General features: G+C 39.1%; 1 protein-coding gene across 1 annotated transcript in view; it reads left to right on the top strand.

The window, feature by feature from the left end:
- Positions 1-515: 515 nt before the first annotated feature.
- LOC118743324 (serine-rich adhesin for platelets) overlaps positions 516-18,077 on the top strand; it is a gene marked incomplete in the record, with an annotated part of 111,098 nt that continues 93,536 nt past the window's right edge. Inside the window, 4 exon segments of the mRNA XM_036475921.1 lie at positions 516-1,225; positions 3,787-3,919; positions 6,685-6,845; positions 9,894-11,666. Of these exon segments, the coding sequence (XP_036331814.1) occupies positions 569-1,225; positions 3,787-3,919; positions 6,685-6,845; positions 9,894-11,666 (2,724 nt within the window).

Consider the following 18,077-nt stretch of genomic DNA (forward strand, 5'->3'; position numbering starts at 1 on the left):
ACACACACACACACACACAAGCATATTTGTGTTACCGCAATTACTCAACCTGTGATTTACGCACTGATGCGGCATACCGAATGATGGCACACATCTTGCAAGTGAAAGGCGGCTAATGCCAAGGCAGCTAAGCAACTTCAATGACAGCTTGACATTGATCGCCGGCATACTTGCGGTCGGCGATTTGAGGGACGTTAGCTAATTTGCTGTTACTTAGGTCAGGCACCAGTATATAACTTCCATACACATTTGCATATGCAACAACATACATACGCATTGTCTTATTGAAGAGCCATGAATCAACAAAGCTTGCGCTATTTCTATGCAAATTACCAAAATTATAACCTTTGAAGGACTTTGTCCAAATTACACGCTGACCGAAGCTCGTACACAAAAGCCAAAATAACTAGCTAATTGCACAATATATTCAAGCGGTTATAAGTGCATTACGCACTTGGACTTGCTGCATAACCACACAAAGATTTGCCTACTAATTTACTCAGCCAATTCACTACATTTCCAATTACATCGTTATCTTGCAGGCGTTGCCGCTAACAACTTCCAAGCCATGACCGTTTCGGTTACGCAAACAACGCAAGGAGGTTCCACCATTACCTCCATCACCAAACCGTGCACCGCTTCCAGCTGTTACGCTTCCACTCGTTCGGCTGCCATGATGGCACTCGCTTTGGGCCATCGGCCGAGAAGTGCTGCAACATCAGCAGCGGCAGCAGCAACAGCAACAACAGCTGCTACAACTACTGGAAACACCAACAACACCAACAATAGCAACAACAAGAGCATCAACGCAAACTCTAACACCAACTCCGATTTTAGCCCACCACCACCAGTCGGTGTCACAAACAAATCACCGAATTCGGTGCAACGCAACGCCGGCAACAATACGGACAACACGCGTTACACCACCGTTGCCGCTGTGCATATGAATGGCGGCACTGGCGTTGGTGCTGGTTTTGGCAGTGGTGGCAGTGCTTCTAGCGGTTCGGACAATGACGGCTTCAACACCTCGTCATCTTCATCGGCCACTGCGTTGCGTCGCTTTTATTTCAAGAGTGGCCGTAAATCAAAAATGAACTCCACGGCTACCACTTCGATGACCAGTATACCGTTGAATGCCGTTTCTACAGCAGCTGCTGCATTCCACACGTCGATAAGTGGCGGACTGCCACCAACATCAGCTGCCGGCACTGCTGCAGTACCAAAGGTGAGTGGGAAAATGCTATGTACGAGTTGAGGATGTACATATGTATTTAGTATACCATAAGTGCTGGTTAAATAGAATGGTTTTAGGGTAGACAGTAAAATTGATGGAATTATGTAAGTTTGAAGTACTGAAAGTGCTTGTTAATTGCTAATATATTCGGTAAGAGGAAGAGTGATAAAGCTGACGACTTCATTTACAGGCAAGGTGATTATAGTCATTACAAATTTGCGCAAAATAATTGTTTGCTTTGAATAGGGACTGCAGTCAAATATAATAATAAAGGATTAAATTTTCGATAGCACTGGGTCGTAATAAATCTAGTTGGTATAGGTGCTTTTCTGAGTTTGCCGATTTTATGCGGTTTTCGTCTGGGCGAATGCACATGAAGTGACTATGCTATTCATAAAGCTGGAGCGGACCTTTAATGGAATCAGTGCGGCAACAGGGCAGTGTCGAAGCTTGACTGAAGTGTTGGTGAATTAGTTGTGTGCAAACAGCTCTCCAACAAACTCAAATTTAGCCTTCCAGATCTTTATATGTAGTGTTTTCCTGGCAGAAGTATTTGTCATTAAGAGATCAGTCAATTAGCTGCTAACAGATAAGAGTTGTAAAAGTCTATTAACCAGTAAGCTTAACACTTTTTCCTAGCCAGACTTATGTGCGTACCACAACTGAGACAAATTACAGGAAATTTTGTTGCGGACAGATGGACCTAATATCAGCCCAGGCTTTCAGAATTTATGCTTTAAAGACGTTTTCTCAGGCTGACAGAGGTCGCGGCGCTATATACCCTGATACCCTAGGCAAGATTACTTCACTTCGTAGTTCGTTATGCTCTATAAACTAGCTCTTCTGATTCTTAGTTCGTTCAACTTATTGAACTATAGTTTACCTAATTGATAGTAAGAGCTGAGTTACAGAACAATAAATATGTATGTTTTATAACAATGTATACCGACTTGTAGCGTTGAACAATAATTTTTAGGACAGAATTTTCCAGAATATTTTTCATCAGCGCTAACTCCGGTTCTTCATCTTCGATCTTCGCGAATATCAATCCAAGGCTGATAACGCACCCACCGAAAGAGCACACATTGCCAGTACTGTTGGTGTCCGACAGACTGAGGGTAAATTCACCCCCATGCTCCTGCGAGCTCGTTCATTATTATGTTCTCCTTGACTAAATATATAGGGGCTGAAAGATATCCCTCTCACATCGCATTGGAAAACGCAGAAGTCTACCTGATTTAAGCCGCAGCTGATTTTTGAGAGAACCGAGCGAAACCGCATTGAGAAGCTTTAATGCTTACCGACAGGATTCCTCGGTTTGGTCGAGGCTAAGTGTAAAATTTGGATTGTAATACCTGAGGCCTTTTTCAATCTCCCCAGGCTCAGAGAACTTGACATGAAGTCACACACGTATCTGTGAACGAAGGGGAAGGCCTATGGCAGCACAGACAATCAATTTGAAGTTTCGCCGAACGGTAATTTCTTTGCTTAGAAGTGGCCAGAATACTGACGAGATGGCCAACGACACAGACTTGCACTCCTTTCTGAATATAGCACCGCAACTCATGGCAGGCTTCCTCACACTTCAGACAACTTTTCTGCCTGCAGGCCAGCGGTGGTCCCCAAGATGTTGTCAGCCATGCGAAGGGGAAAATGGATCGCCGCTTGCGGCTAGTTGAAAGCTCCCGACTAAAGACTGTACCAAGAAGCAAAACCGATGGTAACAGTGAACTTTAAAAGCTAAGTTTATCTCATTTCCACAAAGGGCTTAACTGCATTTTTTCGCATGCTTTTCCTTAGCTTGAGCAATTTCCTTCTTCTAGTTGTAATCTACTTTTCCAATAGTCATAAACTACAGTTAAGGTTTTGTGGAAATTAACTATTGAGGCATTTATAAAGAGCAATGATTCAAGTTAAAGAAGCGATGCGGATCTCCACAGTACCTGAGTCTTTTCTTCAACCTGCTAGTGCAAACCAAACGATGGTAGATAAACCCTATTCGTTGTGACATTTTCACGAAAATACTGCAGAACATTGTCAAGCTTACTTCTCACTCACGGCTTACACATTTAAAATAGAAGTCACCGAGAGGAAATGGATGGAGTCAGGAGCCAAGGCAACGCTGTATCAAAAATACGACTTAAATACTTGTGGTAGGATGTCTGAAGACTGGCGTCACAAGCTCGCATTAGATTCGCTTAAAGCATTTAACTACATCCTCAACGATGCCTAGGACAAATCTATGCCAGCCTAAGTGTGGCACACAGCCGAAAATTAATTACATTTAACTTTCACTTAAATTCCAACGTTTTAATGAAATAATGATAGGTTAAATGAAACCATGAATAATTCATACAAATTCTGAAAATTCGATTATCTAATGTTTGCTTTAGCACATGTACCGCCCATCATTTATATCATTTATCAAAACCAGTCACATAATTCATTATCATTTATCTAAAATTGGGTCGTATTAATGATTAAACTAAGAGCCCAGCTACACTTTGCCGCTATCTATTTGCATCAGCAATAAACACTCTCTACTTTGCCAGGTTGTCATAATGGGTTCCTCATCAGCTTCCATAACCGATGCCAACATCAATACATCAACGGATTCAGCGTCGACGCTAGTGACAAGCGTAACACATACAGACACATCAGAAGCATGCGATTCACTGGATTTGGGTAAGTAAACGCACACGCTTTTGCCCGAATAGATTAAGGGACAGACAGAAACAGCAACAACAACAACAACAGCACAAATAACGAAAACTCAATTATCAATGAATGGTTAATGACTAGATATTTATTGCTGGTAGACTGGTGACTGGAAGATAAAGAAATTATTAGCGACACGCGCTCGCACGAATAAATATTAGACAGTGTTTTGGTTAGAATAAAAAAATAAAAAAAAAAATAAGTGTTTTGCTCTGAGTTTAACGAATTCAAAAAGACAAACATAAACACACAGTTTATTAGCGCAGTTGCATGCAACATTTTTTTTTTTTCTTTTTTTGTTAAGTACATACTTGAGTGCTGCATAGCGGGCGTTTGACTCGATGGAGAGCAATTCAAATGGGTTTAGGTGATTGGCTGCGCACTTTTATTTGAACTTGTTGCTCGGCTAAACTGTTTTTTTTTTTTTGCTTTTTATTTTGCTGCTGCTACTTTCATTGCCGCCGCCGGTCACTGTTCGAAAATTGCAAACGTGTTAGCTCGTAAAATGCTTGTTTGTTTTTGTTTGTGGCTCATAAATAAATTTGGAACGAAATGAAATGCTTGCATAGTAAATAAATAAGTAAGTAAATTAATTAATCATCGGTTCAATGTCGTACAGCAGGGCGTATGATTAATGCAAATTCGCTTAGCAAATTCATGTACCAACGCACACACACACACACACACACACACACACATGTGCATAAATTGATAGGTGCGCATGCAACAGAGTTATTGGAGCGTAATTTACTTTAGTGTGCATTAACCATGGAAACAATGAAATTTGCCCAAAATTTGCTGACTGGAACAATAACAAAATTTAATAATACATAGCTGTAGTAAATTCGACTTGAGATAGGTGGCATATACATATGTACATAGGTACATGTGTAGGCAAGGATATACCTACATTAGAATGCACCAAAAAATTAAAGTTCTCCTAAAAGAGTTTTGCAAATAAATTTGTGTTTTTATTTTCGCCGAACGAAAGGTTCACCTTTTAATATTTTTCATCATATCTTTGGCGGAAAAAGAGAAGAAAATTTTATTTTTGTACCAAACTTCAACTTCATTAACCTCAAGTACCCCGTTCTAGTACTTTACCACCAAACCCTAACGTACTACCCTAATTTCGGTAAATTAAGGCTCGCCGAAAATTTTCCAACTTTTTCTGAGGATGTACACATTTCGATTTGAAAGCAATTTCGGATTCTTTTTTTCTTGTTACCGAACGTAGAGGATTGGCTTTTACATTTTTCGTGACATCTTCGGCATTTTCAGTGGGATCTTGAAGCATAATATATCGCTGTTCTTGTCTCGAATACGCCATTTTTTGTTCTATAGAGCATTGACCTCGAACCCCCCGTCTGAGTACTTACCCACCAGATCTCAGTTCCTACCATCCTAACGTAGCACCCTAATGTCAGTAAATTAAAGCCCTCCAAAAATCGTAATTTTTTTTTTTTAAAGAATTATCTTGATTTTTCTCGCAGAACTATTTAATTTTATTTGCCAAATTTAGGGATCACCAAAAGATGCAAAAAGGCCAAAAATAAAATTTTTTTTTTCGAAATGGGATGTTCGGCGAACTTACTTTTTTGTTTGCTTGTAATATGGTACAGTTTAATAAATGTACATAAGTATACATATATTAGGGTGCATCACCTCCATACAAAAAAAAAATGGGTTCTGTTTTTCCAATGGAATTATACAATTTAATATATTTTAAGTCCTCTGCCAATATAGTATATCGGGAAAATATTTGAATAAGATTTATGTGAACCATTTGAAAATACCTCCACGATTCAATTTTTTTTTATAATTAAAATTAGTTTTCCCTCAGATGATAGAAGATTTTAAGCCTAAAGGGCTGCACAAATAATTTTTTCACAATTTTATCAACATAATTAAATAATGATATTTTTGAAGGTAAGTTCATATCGGGGTAGCACATGTAAAGCTTAATATGTTTACGAAATATTTTGCCGGAAGTCTTAAATGTAATAGATTTTATGATTCCGTCGGAAAACCTACAATTTTATATGCGATGCACCCTAATATGCATAAATAATCACAAAGCACAGCCCAAAAGGCAAATAATTTCGGTTTGAATATTTCGTTTTTTTTTTTGTTTTTCAAACATTTCAAACGCCTCACTTAGCCAATTCAATTAGGAGAGTACAATGTAGCGCCACGTACATCAATTAAAATGCATTACTATGTAAACTTGGGCGCCTATGCGAAGGAAACGGATGTGTTTGCTAAAGAAAAGCTGAGTAGCCTCAAATAAAAGCACCCAAGCAGAAGAAAAAAAAAGCACCTGTTCATTACACTTTGTTTGAATTGATTGATTAATTGATTGATAGTTAAATGCTCTGCATCCGATACTTTGTTGTAGTCGTATAGCTATTGACTGACCCAACAAATGAAAGTGCTGATGAAAACTGATAAGCAAACCAAACTAAACAAAGTAAAGCCAGCAGCTCTCTAGCAAATCTTTAATTCATGCAGTGAAGCATTGATTCCTTTAGTTTGCACTTCTTCTCCCACCCACTGACTTATTTAAATGCTAACGCTGTTGCTGCTTTCTAATTTCCATTTTACCCTTTGATTTTGAATAAGCAACCGCGCCGTACATATCGCTCACTTCCCCTTTCGCTATTTGCGTTATTTTTATTTGTACTTATTTTTTATTTATTTCCTTTTTTCTTCTCTTCGTTTTTTGCTTGCAGGCGATAATTCGGGCCAGAGCGAACCGTTGTTCAGTTCGCTGGAAGAACCGTTGCTGACCGCCATACAAATCGACTCCGAGCATGAAAATGCCACCGAACTGGAATTAACGAGTTGCAACATGTACAATCGACCGGATATGAGTGTGCAGGATAGCACTGAGGTGAGTGAGTGGGAGTACTTGAGAGATTGATTGAATGCCAGAGTGAATTCAAGAAAAAACAAACGTTCGTATGCTTGGTAGTGTTATAGCCTCAGTAAAAATTTTATAAAGTAAACAAGAATATAAATTTTCTGGATAAATGCACGGAGGAGTGAAAAAGCTACTTATATTTCACGTATAATTTATTAGAGTAAAACTCGGGATAAATTGGTGTGCCTTCCGAGAGTTAACCGCACACAAAACTTCAAGATCTTTTTGCCATCCCGAGCATCCAGAGCAGAAGGTTACGGCATGCAACACAGACGGCTTCTTTTCACTAGCATGGGGCAAGGTAACTCTGTTTTCAGGCCGAGGTTCAAGCCATAGAACTATGTATGTCTGAGGCAGCATATAGAAAGTGGGACAGCGCGGCGCACCTCGCACCTCAAAGCTGGTGTGGGACTGCCTTCAGCTTTTAATACTTATCGCCTCCAGGTACGGGGTATAGGTCATATAGGCGTCGGGACACGGTGGAGTCATGGGCAAAGAAGTGGCAGATATTCTCGCCAGGAGGGGGCTGCACAGGTATTATAAGCCTAGGACCCTTTACTAGTCTGCCATGGAGCTCCTTCAGGCGCGAAACTGCTATATCTGGATGAAGAGCGAAACGCAACATTACTGGACAAACATGGAAGGTAATATACAAGCCTGACCAGTGTAGGTTGTGCAACGCAGTAAAGGAAACAGCAGAGCAAATTATGTGCCACTGTGAAGCCCTCAGTAGGCCCAGATTTCGCTTCCTAGGATCATCACACCTAGAAGCATACGACCTAATTGGCATTTAGCCAAATGACCTCTCGACGTTTCTTATCAATACGTGCATCAAAGGAGACCTGTAATTGAATAGAGTTTTGTGACAATAGATCGTTTCGGTCGCGGTTACTGAGTGACCTGCTCCCTCCTCTAAATCAAATCTAACCTAATCTTATCTAAGAGTATTCAAATCTTAAAAAAACCTAGTACTGCGAAATCCATTTATAGTATATTTGGGTGCTTTTTTTTTTTTAAATTTGAAAAAATTCCAGAAGAAAACTGTTAAGATCCACGATGCCTATCCTTATAAGGCTTTTTTAATTATATTTTCTGGCAATGCCGCGAAAACTCTTGTGGTGTGAAGTAAGTTCTTATGTGTAATGTTAAAAGTATTCGCTACGCAACAGCCTAACTAATCGAGAGAATTCCGATTCTTAGAAATGAGTAGGTAAGTTTCTTTTTCACATGATCTTCAGAGAAAATCGGCTCAAACAATCTTAGTTTAGGCAATTCATCTAACAATCAGTTTTAGGCAGGCCTTCCAACTGGGCTTAGACCGTGCCATTTTCAACTTGCCATAGGGTGCCAAAAAGGTACTTGAAAAGTAGAACTAGTTCAATACGTTTTTGTGAAATCCTTCGCACTTACTACTTCTTCAGCAAACTAAAAGACTTCTAAAATGTCCGTACGTATTGATGTCGTTACACAAATGGAGGGACCTACAGTTTTAGGCCGCGTCCGCTAATGGATTTTTATGAGAAGCTTTTTGACGGCAGAAGGTTTGCCATTGCTTGCTGGGGTTGACCGCCCAGACTAGATTAGAGGTTGAACACAGTTCCTGCGGAGTGGTAGTACGCACCTCTAAAGTTTAGATTCTAGTTGATCTTAAATCGCGTAATTATGCCACCGTTCCTTTTCTAGCATTTCTCGCTTGCTATTATATTTACATACGTTGCGCTGCCAAATCAGCTTTTTGTCGCTCCTGTTGTTGTTGTAGCATCTACTAAACCCCGCTCGGGTCGGCTTGTCCATCAAAGTTGTCATCAGGCTCAGCTAAAGGGAGGCCCACGAAGTGTGCAACTTCCACCGGGTCTGTCCATGGGGACAGGGCGTTAGCTGGGTGGGATTTAGTGGGCCATGCGAAGAGATGCCGTGAGTCATTTTATATTTGAATAAATAAATAAACATCTGCGTTCACTCTGATCAGGTACGAGCTTAGCTCCCGAGGCAGACAAAGCTCTGTCCCATCCACGTCGTATGGTTGTGCTTCTAACAGGGCATTCACAAATCGGCAGTCGATGTAAGTCGGTACCGACTCTCGACTCTGAATGCCGTTTCTGGCCTATGTATGTTGCCGGATCCAGAGATTGTCTTATGAACCTCTGTTGAGCGTGTCGCTTCTGTTGAGAGTGCTACTTAATTTAGGTTTTAAAGCTGAAATTTAAGGACTCTAGTTGAATTTTCAAGGGGAACCAAAACTACTTCTGCAGGATTGACATTGGACATACATTATTTTACCCACTGGTATAGTTATTTCATCCAATGTTGATAAAAAATACCAAATTAACCCAAAATATGAATTCTAACTTATTCACAAAGAGAAAAAATTTGAGTTCCTTTTGCAAGAAATCATCAGCTTAGTCAATAACTTTTTTGATTTTACGCCCGTAAAGCAAATATTTGTCAATAACAAAAATAATTATCTAAATCGTAAAGAAATTAAGCGAAATCCTCGTTTTTCACTCTTGAATTCGTCAAGGTGCTTAACTAGCAAATACCAAACAAGTATCCTACATCTATTGCATTAGTTATTTATCGTTTATGCATAATTTTCTTAGAATATATCGACGGATGATTAGACGATCGACCTATCTCGACAACCGGTTCGAAAACGCCCTAGATCATCGCAGAAAATGTTTCAAGAACGCTTTATATCAGAATTCGGTTCCAAAACGCATATAAATATATTTTTAATATATTTTCAGTTGAGACAGAGCGTTCTTCAATCAAATTCTGAAGTAGGTGTTCTTGGGCGGATCTTTGAGATAGGACATTTTTGAACCGTCTGCCGAGATGGATTGATCTTACACTCAGCTGTAGATATGCGATGCGCCGTGTGTTCCGGTCGCATAAAAAGTACCTCAATTCGCTTCGAATAAATTTAGGCACATCTATATTTTTTTCTAGCTATAAATCTAGCACTTGAAATAATTTCTTTCTTATTACTTTTCTATGCTTCAATTTTCGACAACGCAGAGTCAGGAGTCATCGCTGTCCATTCTCACAATTGAGCCATCTTCAACCACACCGCTCCTTGCCTCGCATCGTCGTCAACAGAGCAACAAATGCGGCATGTCTGCTCCACCCGCCGCCAAACTAACAACCTCCAACAACGCAGAACGACTGCCGAGTACAGCACCAGCGCCTAGCAGTGGCACCAAACATTTTACTTTCGATCCGCCAACATCACCGAAGTCGGCGCGCACAACCGAAAAGTCACGCACACATTTTAACTTCAAGGAACAGCAGCAGCAGCCGCAACAGCCACGCCGCGGCAGCAATTGGGAAGACCAACGCATCCACACAACCAATTTCATTGAGGACCGCAGTCCCACCGCCACGCGGCGGGATAACTCACCGAGCCGCAGCAAATATCGAGCTTATGCTGCACAACGGCATGCAGCCGCAGCCGCTGCGGCACAAGCTTACTATGAGCAGCACCACCTTGCCGACGACGAGGAATCTCTGGAAGGCACGCGCAGCAAAAAATCACGTTCACGTGAAGCCAGCAGCAACACGCGCCAACGCTACCCACCTGGCAGCAATGGTGGTGCGGCGACCAGTCCAAAGCGCGAACAGCGCCGCTCGCCCTCCAGTTCAGCGCCACCCACCATGAAGGAGGCGCACTTCTTTGCCAGCGGTGTGATCAAAACCGCCAAGCAGCTGTCGCCTGCCTCGCAGCAGCGCAAGTATTCCTCCAGCTCTTCGTCGGGTGGCAGTGAGCGCGGACGTGAGCGCACCAAAGATTCAACCATGTTCCCGTTTGATCGTGAGGCCATCGACTACGATCGCATACAACGCGAATGCTTCGCTGTCGATGAAAACTCAAGCTCAGCAACTACGACTAGCGACTCAGACGATGCAGAGCCTTGTTCGGTGTATGAGCGCAAGATGTCCGTACACCACATTTCGCCCAGTAAAACAGGTGACGCATTTCAGCAATACAAGCTGCTGGCACAGCACGAACAGGTGCAGCAGCCACTGGAGGCGCTGGTGGGTGGACCACCGTCACGCAAAAATTCGAAGCGCATCCGGCCCAGTTCCGTTATCCATGCGACAATACGCGAAATTCAGCCGTTTGTGCCGCAGACGGACGCATTCTATCCGCAGAAGGTCAAACAACAATCGCCCAGCGAGTATGCGGCGATCGGTGTAGGCGGCAGCGGCGGTGGTCTAGGCAGTAGACAGCATTCACCCAAATCCATTGGTGAGTTGAATAAGTTCGAGGAGTTCGCCTCGAAATTTGAGCAGATTCCACCTAAACTACAGCCACATGCCAAGACGACGGGTGGCAGTCCATCCGGCAGCAACAATAATGCAGCGTTGATTGGCAGCGCGCTGCAGGCGGCGCCGGTGTTGGCGACAAATGGTAGTGGCAACAACAGCTGTGGCATGACAGTGGGCCCCGTGGCGCCAACTACGAGCCCAACCGGGTCACTGCGCGGCATGATATCGCCGCCGATGCCAAATCTACGTGTGGACTTTTTTGCCGAGTCACAAATGATGCATCCGCGGAAGCGATCGTCCAAAAAAAAATCGTCAACAGTCAAAGCGGACCTTACCAACGCAACGCATGACATTTTGGATGACAGCCAAAGGGGAGCTGGTGGTGGCGGCGTAAGCATGATGCTGCTAGCTGGAGCAGGCGGCGCTGGCGGTGGCGGTGGTGCTGGGCCCATCAACGTCACTTCGAACCCAATGGATGTGGCGGTGTGTGCGCCACCGCGTGCCACCATTGTCGTGCAACAAGTAAGTACAAGCGAAAATTTTCACAAATACCACGATTATTAACCGCTAGACTATCAGATAGATACTACATACATATTCAAGTGTGGTGAGCATTTGCCTTTGTATTGCAAAGATAATTTTTGTATATCTTTCGATGAATTGAGTCAGTCATATATATATACATTTTTTTTTTTTCAGAAAATAAATGGCTCGACGCGTTTATTTGTTATGAATGCGTTTCTTTTGTCCGAATTTTCCTCGGCATTTTCCTCTGTTCTGCTTTGAGTTTCACTCATTTACGCACTCAAAACAAACGTGTCGCGCTCAAGGCGTGAGTTTTCGTTTAGGCACATAAAAGCAGTGACTGCACTGATCGCCACATTCAGTTACGTACGATCAACGCAACGGTATACTTGAATATTTTGCTCGCGCAGAAAATTCAAAGCGAAAAGAGAAAACTTATTGTGCAGAGTGTGATTAAATTCAGTTTATATGAAGACAAGTTTTATCTTTGAAGACAATTTTTTTTTTGAAGATTTTCCCTTGTGATCTCTAAGAGAAGTGTGTGACTTTAAACTGATAAGATTTAACGAAATTTTCTTTGCTTTCGCTTCCACTGTGTATTTGTTTAAATTTGGAGCATTTCGATGCCATGTAAAAAAGTGATTTACGATTGAATCCCCGATTTGCAAGAAACTTTTTGAAATTTAATTTTCTAACACAGTTTTTGGACTTTGAAACGTGTGAAAACTTAAATATAAGCATACATGGTTTATTATAAAATTATTGACACTGAACTTGAACGATTTGATACACCAAAAATGGCGCCATTCTATAAGAAATTATGCAGAAGTCTTTCAAAGCGCTGCAAGCAGGTATGTGCGATTATAAAAAAAAAAAAATACTATTTAAGATAAAAGTGTATAAAATAACATAAGATTTTAACTAAATAAATTAAGGTAAAATTTAGTGTTTTAAGTATAGTGCTTTTTTATTTATTTTTTATATTACCTTTGTGTAAAAATTATGTTTGAAAATAATAGGAGAGACACATTTATCCTCGAAACGAAACGTTATTTCTCAATATTTTTTAATGGCGCTAAACTTTTTTAAAGTATGCATAAATTAGCATGAATCTCTTTGTACATATCTGAAGTAATTTTGTATACGTTTTTTATGAAAAAAATTGGATTTTTATCCTTTGAGCTAATACATATTTTTCCCATCAAATATATCTATGAACTCAAAAGCCAAAGTTTTCTTTACTTCATATAATTAGCGGTAGGATTTAACCAAATTAATTTTTTTTTTTAAATTTTCATAATTTTCGTGAAAGTTTGGACTTATGGTGATTTGGAAACTCAGCAACTCCTATGAAGTTGCAAGGAAGAGGACGAACTTTAAAAAAATGCACTTGAATAATTTTTAAATTTTGCTGCCAGTATACGTACATATTTAAGTGTATATCGTAAATATAAACCCCGAACAAAAATGTGGGCGGCATTCTTTTTTTATAAAATTTTATAAAAACCGCAAACTATCAATATAAAATGCCGGTATATGTGTGTGTCATATTTTGTGGGCTTGAAGCTTTTCCTCTGCAATTGGTTATGATTGGCCGGCTGACAAAGAAAAGCCCTATGTAAGTATATCGTCAACTGAGTGAAAGATCACCCTATCTCAGCGGCCGGTTCGTAAACGCCCTAATATATGTAAATTAAATATATCGGCAGATGCGATAAAGTGCTTTTAAACAATTCGCTAAGATGGGACATTCTTGAAGCATTTGATAAGATAGGGCGTTCTTCAACCAAATTTTAAAATTAAACATTTTTGAACCATTTGCTGAAATAGGGCTTTTTCAAACCGCCAGCCAAACTAATTGATATCGTAAGGATGCTTATTCAAACACCTGCGGTAATTAAGCATTATTTTACACAACTCTTTGGTCCATTCCTCACTGTAGATCCTGCGGCTGAATATCGCTGAGAAAGGTTTGCATACCGCCCTTGAGGTTTCTATCTTAAAATGGCCTTCCTCGCACTTTTTATTTTATTTTGAATACAAAATTTGGTAGCAGTTTCGTCTATCTTAAAAGTGCTACCCGAAATTCTAAGAATAGTCTTACAAAGCACAATAAGAAGCCGGTGAGTTTGTTTCGTATTTACTCATTTGCAATTCTATATTCCAGTAAACACTTTCAGGCGTTATCTTCGTGCCGAGGATATTAGCTCGTTGGCCCTCTCGTTAGACTTTACAAGAGTCATAGGCAACCTTTCTACCACTACTTTGCAATATACAATGGACTCCCAGTAAAGGAGCCATCAACTTGAGCAGTATTAAAAAGGTTTATCTTATCTCTTTGATGAGTGGATATATTTCCAGTATTAGCGCTAAAATTATCATCACAGCTTTAATTTCTGCTTTTTTAGCCCTCCATACTTTATTTATGTTATTTATGTTGTTTAGGAATATGAATATTCTTATGTGGTACTTAAAAGGCGACTTAGCGACTTAAGCGGCGGAATGTCTTAAAGTCGTTAAACTCTTCAGCCGAAAACCTATTTTAGCCGTTGTTTACATTGAAAAATTTTACGACATCAAAGCATAAAATGTTTATGACGTCTTGTAAATTTCCTAATTAAATACATAATCGGTCGTGTTTCCGTCAGATATTTTTCTTAGGGAAAATTACTCCAAGACACGTCGGAAGAAGATCAATGAAATAATTAAAATGCAATTTTTTCTAAAAATGCACTGTTGGAAAAAAATAATAGGAATACGGCAAAAATTTGCGGCAAAATTGTTTCTACAATTTCTGATTCGAAAGTTTTAAATTTGGTGAAAATTTGTTGCACTGATCTAATTTTTGTACAAAGTTTGAAATGTGGATTTATGTATATTGTTTTTGTTATATTTACAAACTACTACACTCTTATAGAAAATGAATAAACATTAAAAAAAACACAACTGGTCAAAATATCGCGTCCCGATTTTTTCTAAAAGTGCACATCTGAAAAACAGCCAATTAAGTCGATACAATTTTCCATTTTTTGCCCCTTAAATATATTATAAAGTAGAAAGAGTACCAACTAATAATTGCAATTTTAACGGCACGTGGCTGCATTGCGTTAATTTTTATTTTTCGGTGTCTATCGTTTCAATTTTTTTGTAAAGACTTCAACGATAATTGCTTTTCCATTTCCTTTGAAAATGAAACATAACACACTTTCTTTTCATTCTTCATCTTCTTCTTCATCTCTGAGAGGCAGTTTTGCTTAGGTCAATGTTCACGTGTCACTTTCATTTGTAAAGAAATTTCCAAATGAATTTCACAGTATCATACATTTTAACTCTTTGAATTGATAAAAGCAAAATTTCCAATGAATGGTGACGCTGTAGAAAAAACGAAATGATTGACAGCTGTCAAATTTCTGTCAATGCATGCAAAGCGCAAACCGGTAATATGTATTTAACAGCCAACAGATGGTGAACAAAGCGAGTAACATGTCTTACAGTTATGCAGAAATTCGATGAATTGGAGATGGTTTACTTCCGCACGTGCTACGTATGTTGGGACAGCAGATTCGTAAATAAGTAGACATGTGTGTGATGGATATCACTTCCTCAGGTTTTTAACCGAAATGAGGAAATTTACCATTTGTTTATGAATTTAATTGCTGTTGATCAGCGGACTCTTCACTTTTGGATCTTGGACGTGTGCATGAGACAGATGTGCAATCGATGGCAAAAACCAAACACCGAACCTAGAATTTTGCCATGCGAATATTTTAAGAAAGTCACTCACAATTCATGCATTGATGTTTATTGACAGCTTAAACATTCCCCAAATGTCACTGAAGTGATCAACTTCAATGAAAATAAGGCTACTTGTGGTTTTCGGTTTTTTGTGGAACTCTTCAAACTGAGCTTAGACTGGGAATTAAGCCACACATAGAAGACTTGGTCTCTAAGCATGCGAGATGCTATCCATATCTTGTAAGTTGAAGTATACATCCTCGCATAGGATATCAAAGCTTTTAGCAGTGAATCTAAATATACTTTTAAATTGTCGTCTAAGTTTTGGATTTTCAAAACCCCCAAGCATTTTTATCCATTTCTGGCAATGCAGAACTTTAGCATAGCTGCCTGCTCGCAGCTTTTCAACTCTAAGAATCCCTCATTGCTGGTGGCTATTGGATCCTATCTAGTCCGGGACTATCTATTTCACTGTACAAGTGGCCTTTGCGTGCAATTTGACCTGTTCAAAAGTCGGACTGGTTATCCAATTGATTTATAGCCTTCTAATTTTCGTCAGTTTTTCGGCTGGCTTTCCTACTGCGAAGGGCGCTTTATGTAATTGTTTGACTTGATAGTCAACATATGTGTGAGCATACTTTTACGTTTTTTTTTGTTTTTGTGTGGGCTAGCTTCACAGCTTTTTTCATAGCACCACAACCTTTTCGGGCGGCCGATCTTAAATTTCTGGTAGCAAATTCCAGTACCTTCTCCATTTGCCATTTTAGAACCGTGAGTGAACGTAATTATCGCCAAATCGCCCATTCTATGGGAATAAATCGTTCCCATAATTTAATATGCAAAACAAAAACAAATAATGTTTTGGGAATATTTGTTCACATGAAGTTCGCGATAAGGCCGATAGTTAATATCATTCCCTCTCGCCAATTCTGTTCGCGGCTTTTTTTTCAAATTCACACACACTATCAGTAGTATGCACCATTGAGTCATGCCTGAAGTTTATACATTTGAGTCATGTCTACGGGGCAGCCATTGGGATTCTTGAAAACATTTTGGCTTAGAAAGAAGGAGATCAAAGTACGTAATCAAAGAATGCCATAAACACCAAATTAAATTTGCAAATATTTGTAAAAAAAACAGGAGAACACAAATTGCAGTAATAACTTCTTCTGATCTTAGCTGCCGATACAGTACCGGCCATTAGAACGGACCCTCTTTTGATCCTTTGAATTGGCAGTTTTCGTTTTGTTTATTTAATAATCGTTACTTTTTTTATAAAACTTTAGCATATTCTTCACAAAATTTGCGTAAATTTTATTTTCAAACTTTGTACAAAAGGTTATAAATAAAAAATTGTCATATAAAAAAATTCGCGAACATAAATTTTTTGTTTGTAAGTACTATGCATAGCACCTTAAAGAAAAAAAATTATCAAAAATCAACGCGATTTTTTAAAAACTTGAAATTAGCAATTTATTACACTAAAATTTATTGGGTTACAAAACTGCATACAAAGAGTTTGAAATTTTGATGAAATTTTTTTTTTAATTACTATGCACTTTATCTTAAGTGTAAAAATCGGATTTACTTGGTTTTTGATATTGAATATGCTATATTTTAATAAAAAATAAAATAAAAAGGGGCGCTATTCGCACTGTTAAATCACGTTTGCGCAGTCTTTTAAATAAACCATTACTTACTTTCTTACGACGAAAATATATGCCATAGATGTGCAATTATCAAAAAAAAACAGTTCTACACAACAATTTTATGAGCATGAATCATTTTCTGGACGCTACTTAGCACCTCAAATATATTTGTAAAAAAAATTTATGCTTACAGTCTTCATATTGAGGTACAAGCCACGTTACCCAAGTATCCCAAGGCTTTCCTCGCTTTAGCTTTATTTTACTTACATTTCTTACATTGCCTCCTTTTCACTAATGTACAATGCTATTTGCATCAGCGATTAATCTTTCATTCGCTACCTTTCACAATCGCTTTCAGTCATTTTCAATAGCCAATAAAGAATACGCAAATCATTTAAATTGATTGCGAAATATGTAGATGCACTTACATTAACATGTCGTTGACAGTTGTTGACAAAGACCAGTCAGTAAGCTTATAAATAGTTTTTTTTTCTACAATTTTGCAATCACCTACATACATACATACATACATACATATGAATGCAAAAAGACTTGTGCAAGCAAATGCCCTCAATGACTTGCAACTAAATATCCTCCGCTACGCATGTGACTCATGTCATAGAAAGCATGAAAATGTCATATTTTTGCATAATTTGCAGGCATTCTTCAGGCATTAACATGCGATTTATTTCTCGCTTTTGATGTTAAGAAGGCTAAGCAGCTGCACACACACACACACACAAGCACACATTTTAATATACCCTATTCAAGTATGTAGGTGATTTTTGTTTTAATTTGTTGCAACGCACTGACGTCACGCGGCTGCAAGGTGACGAGACAGGAAAAGTTTTCTTTTATACTTGCATTTGTCTATAAAATGCAAGTGCAAGTTCATTATTTAATAAGCAATAGCATGATAATGAAAAACTAAATTAGTTAACAACAATAAAAAAAAAATGTGTTTGTAAATACCCAGTACTAGTGCCGTAATCGCAGTGTCATTAAAAGTATACTCGATTCATTT

Source organism: Rhagoletis pomonella, unplaced genomic scaffold (genome assembly GCF_013731165.1).
Source record: "Rhagoletis pomonella isolate Grant_MI unplaced genomic scaffold, Rhpom_1.0 Rhpom_scaffold_00007, whole genome shotgun sequence".
Classification (NCBI taxonomy): domain Eukaryota; kingdom Metazoa; phylum Arthropoda; class Insecta; order Diptera; family Tephritidae; genus Rhagoletis; species Rhagoletis pomonella.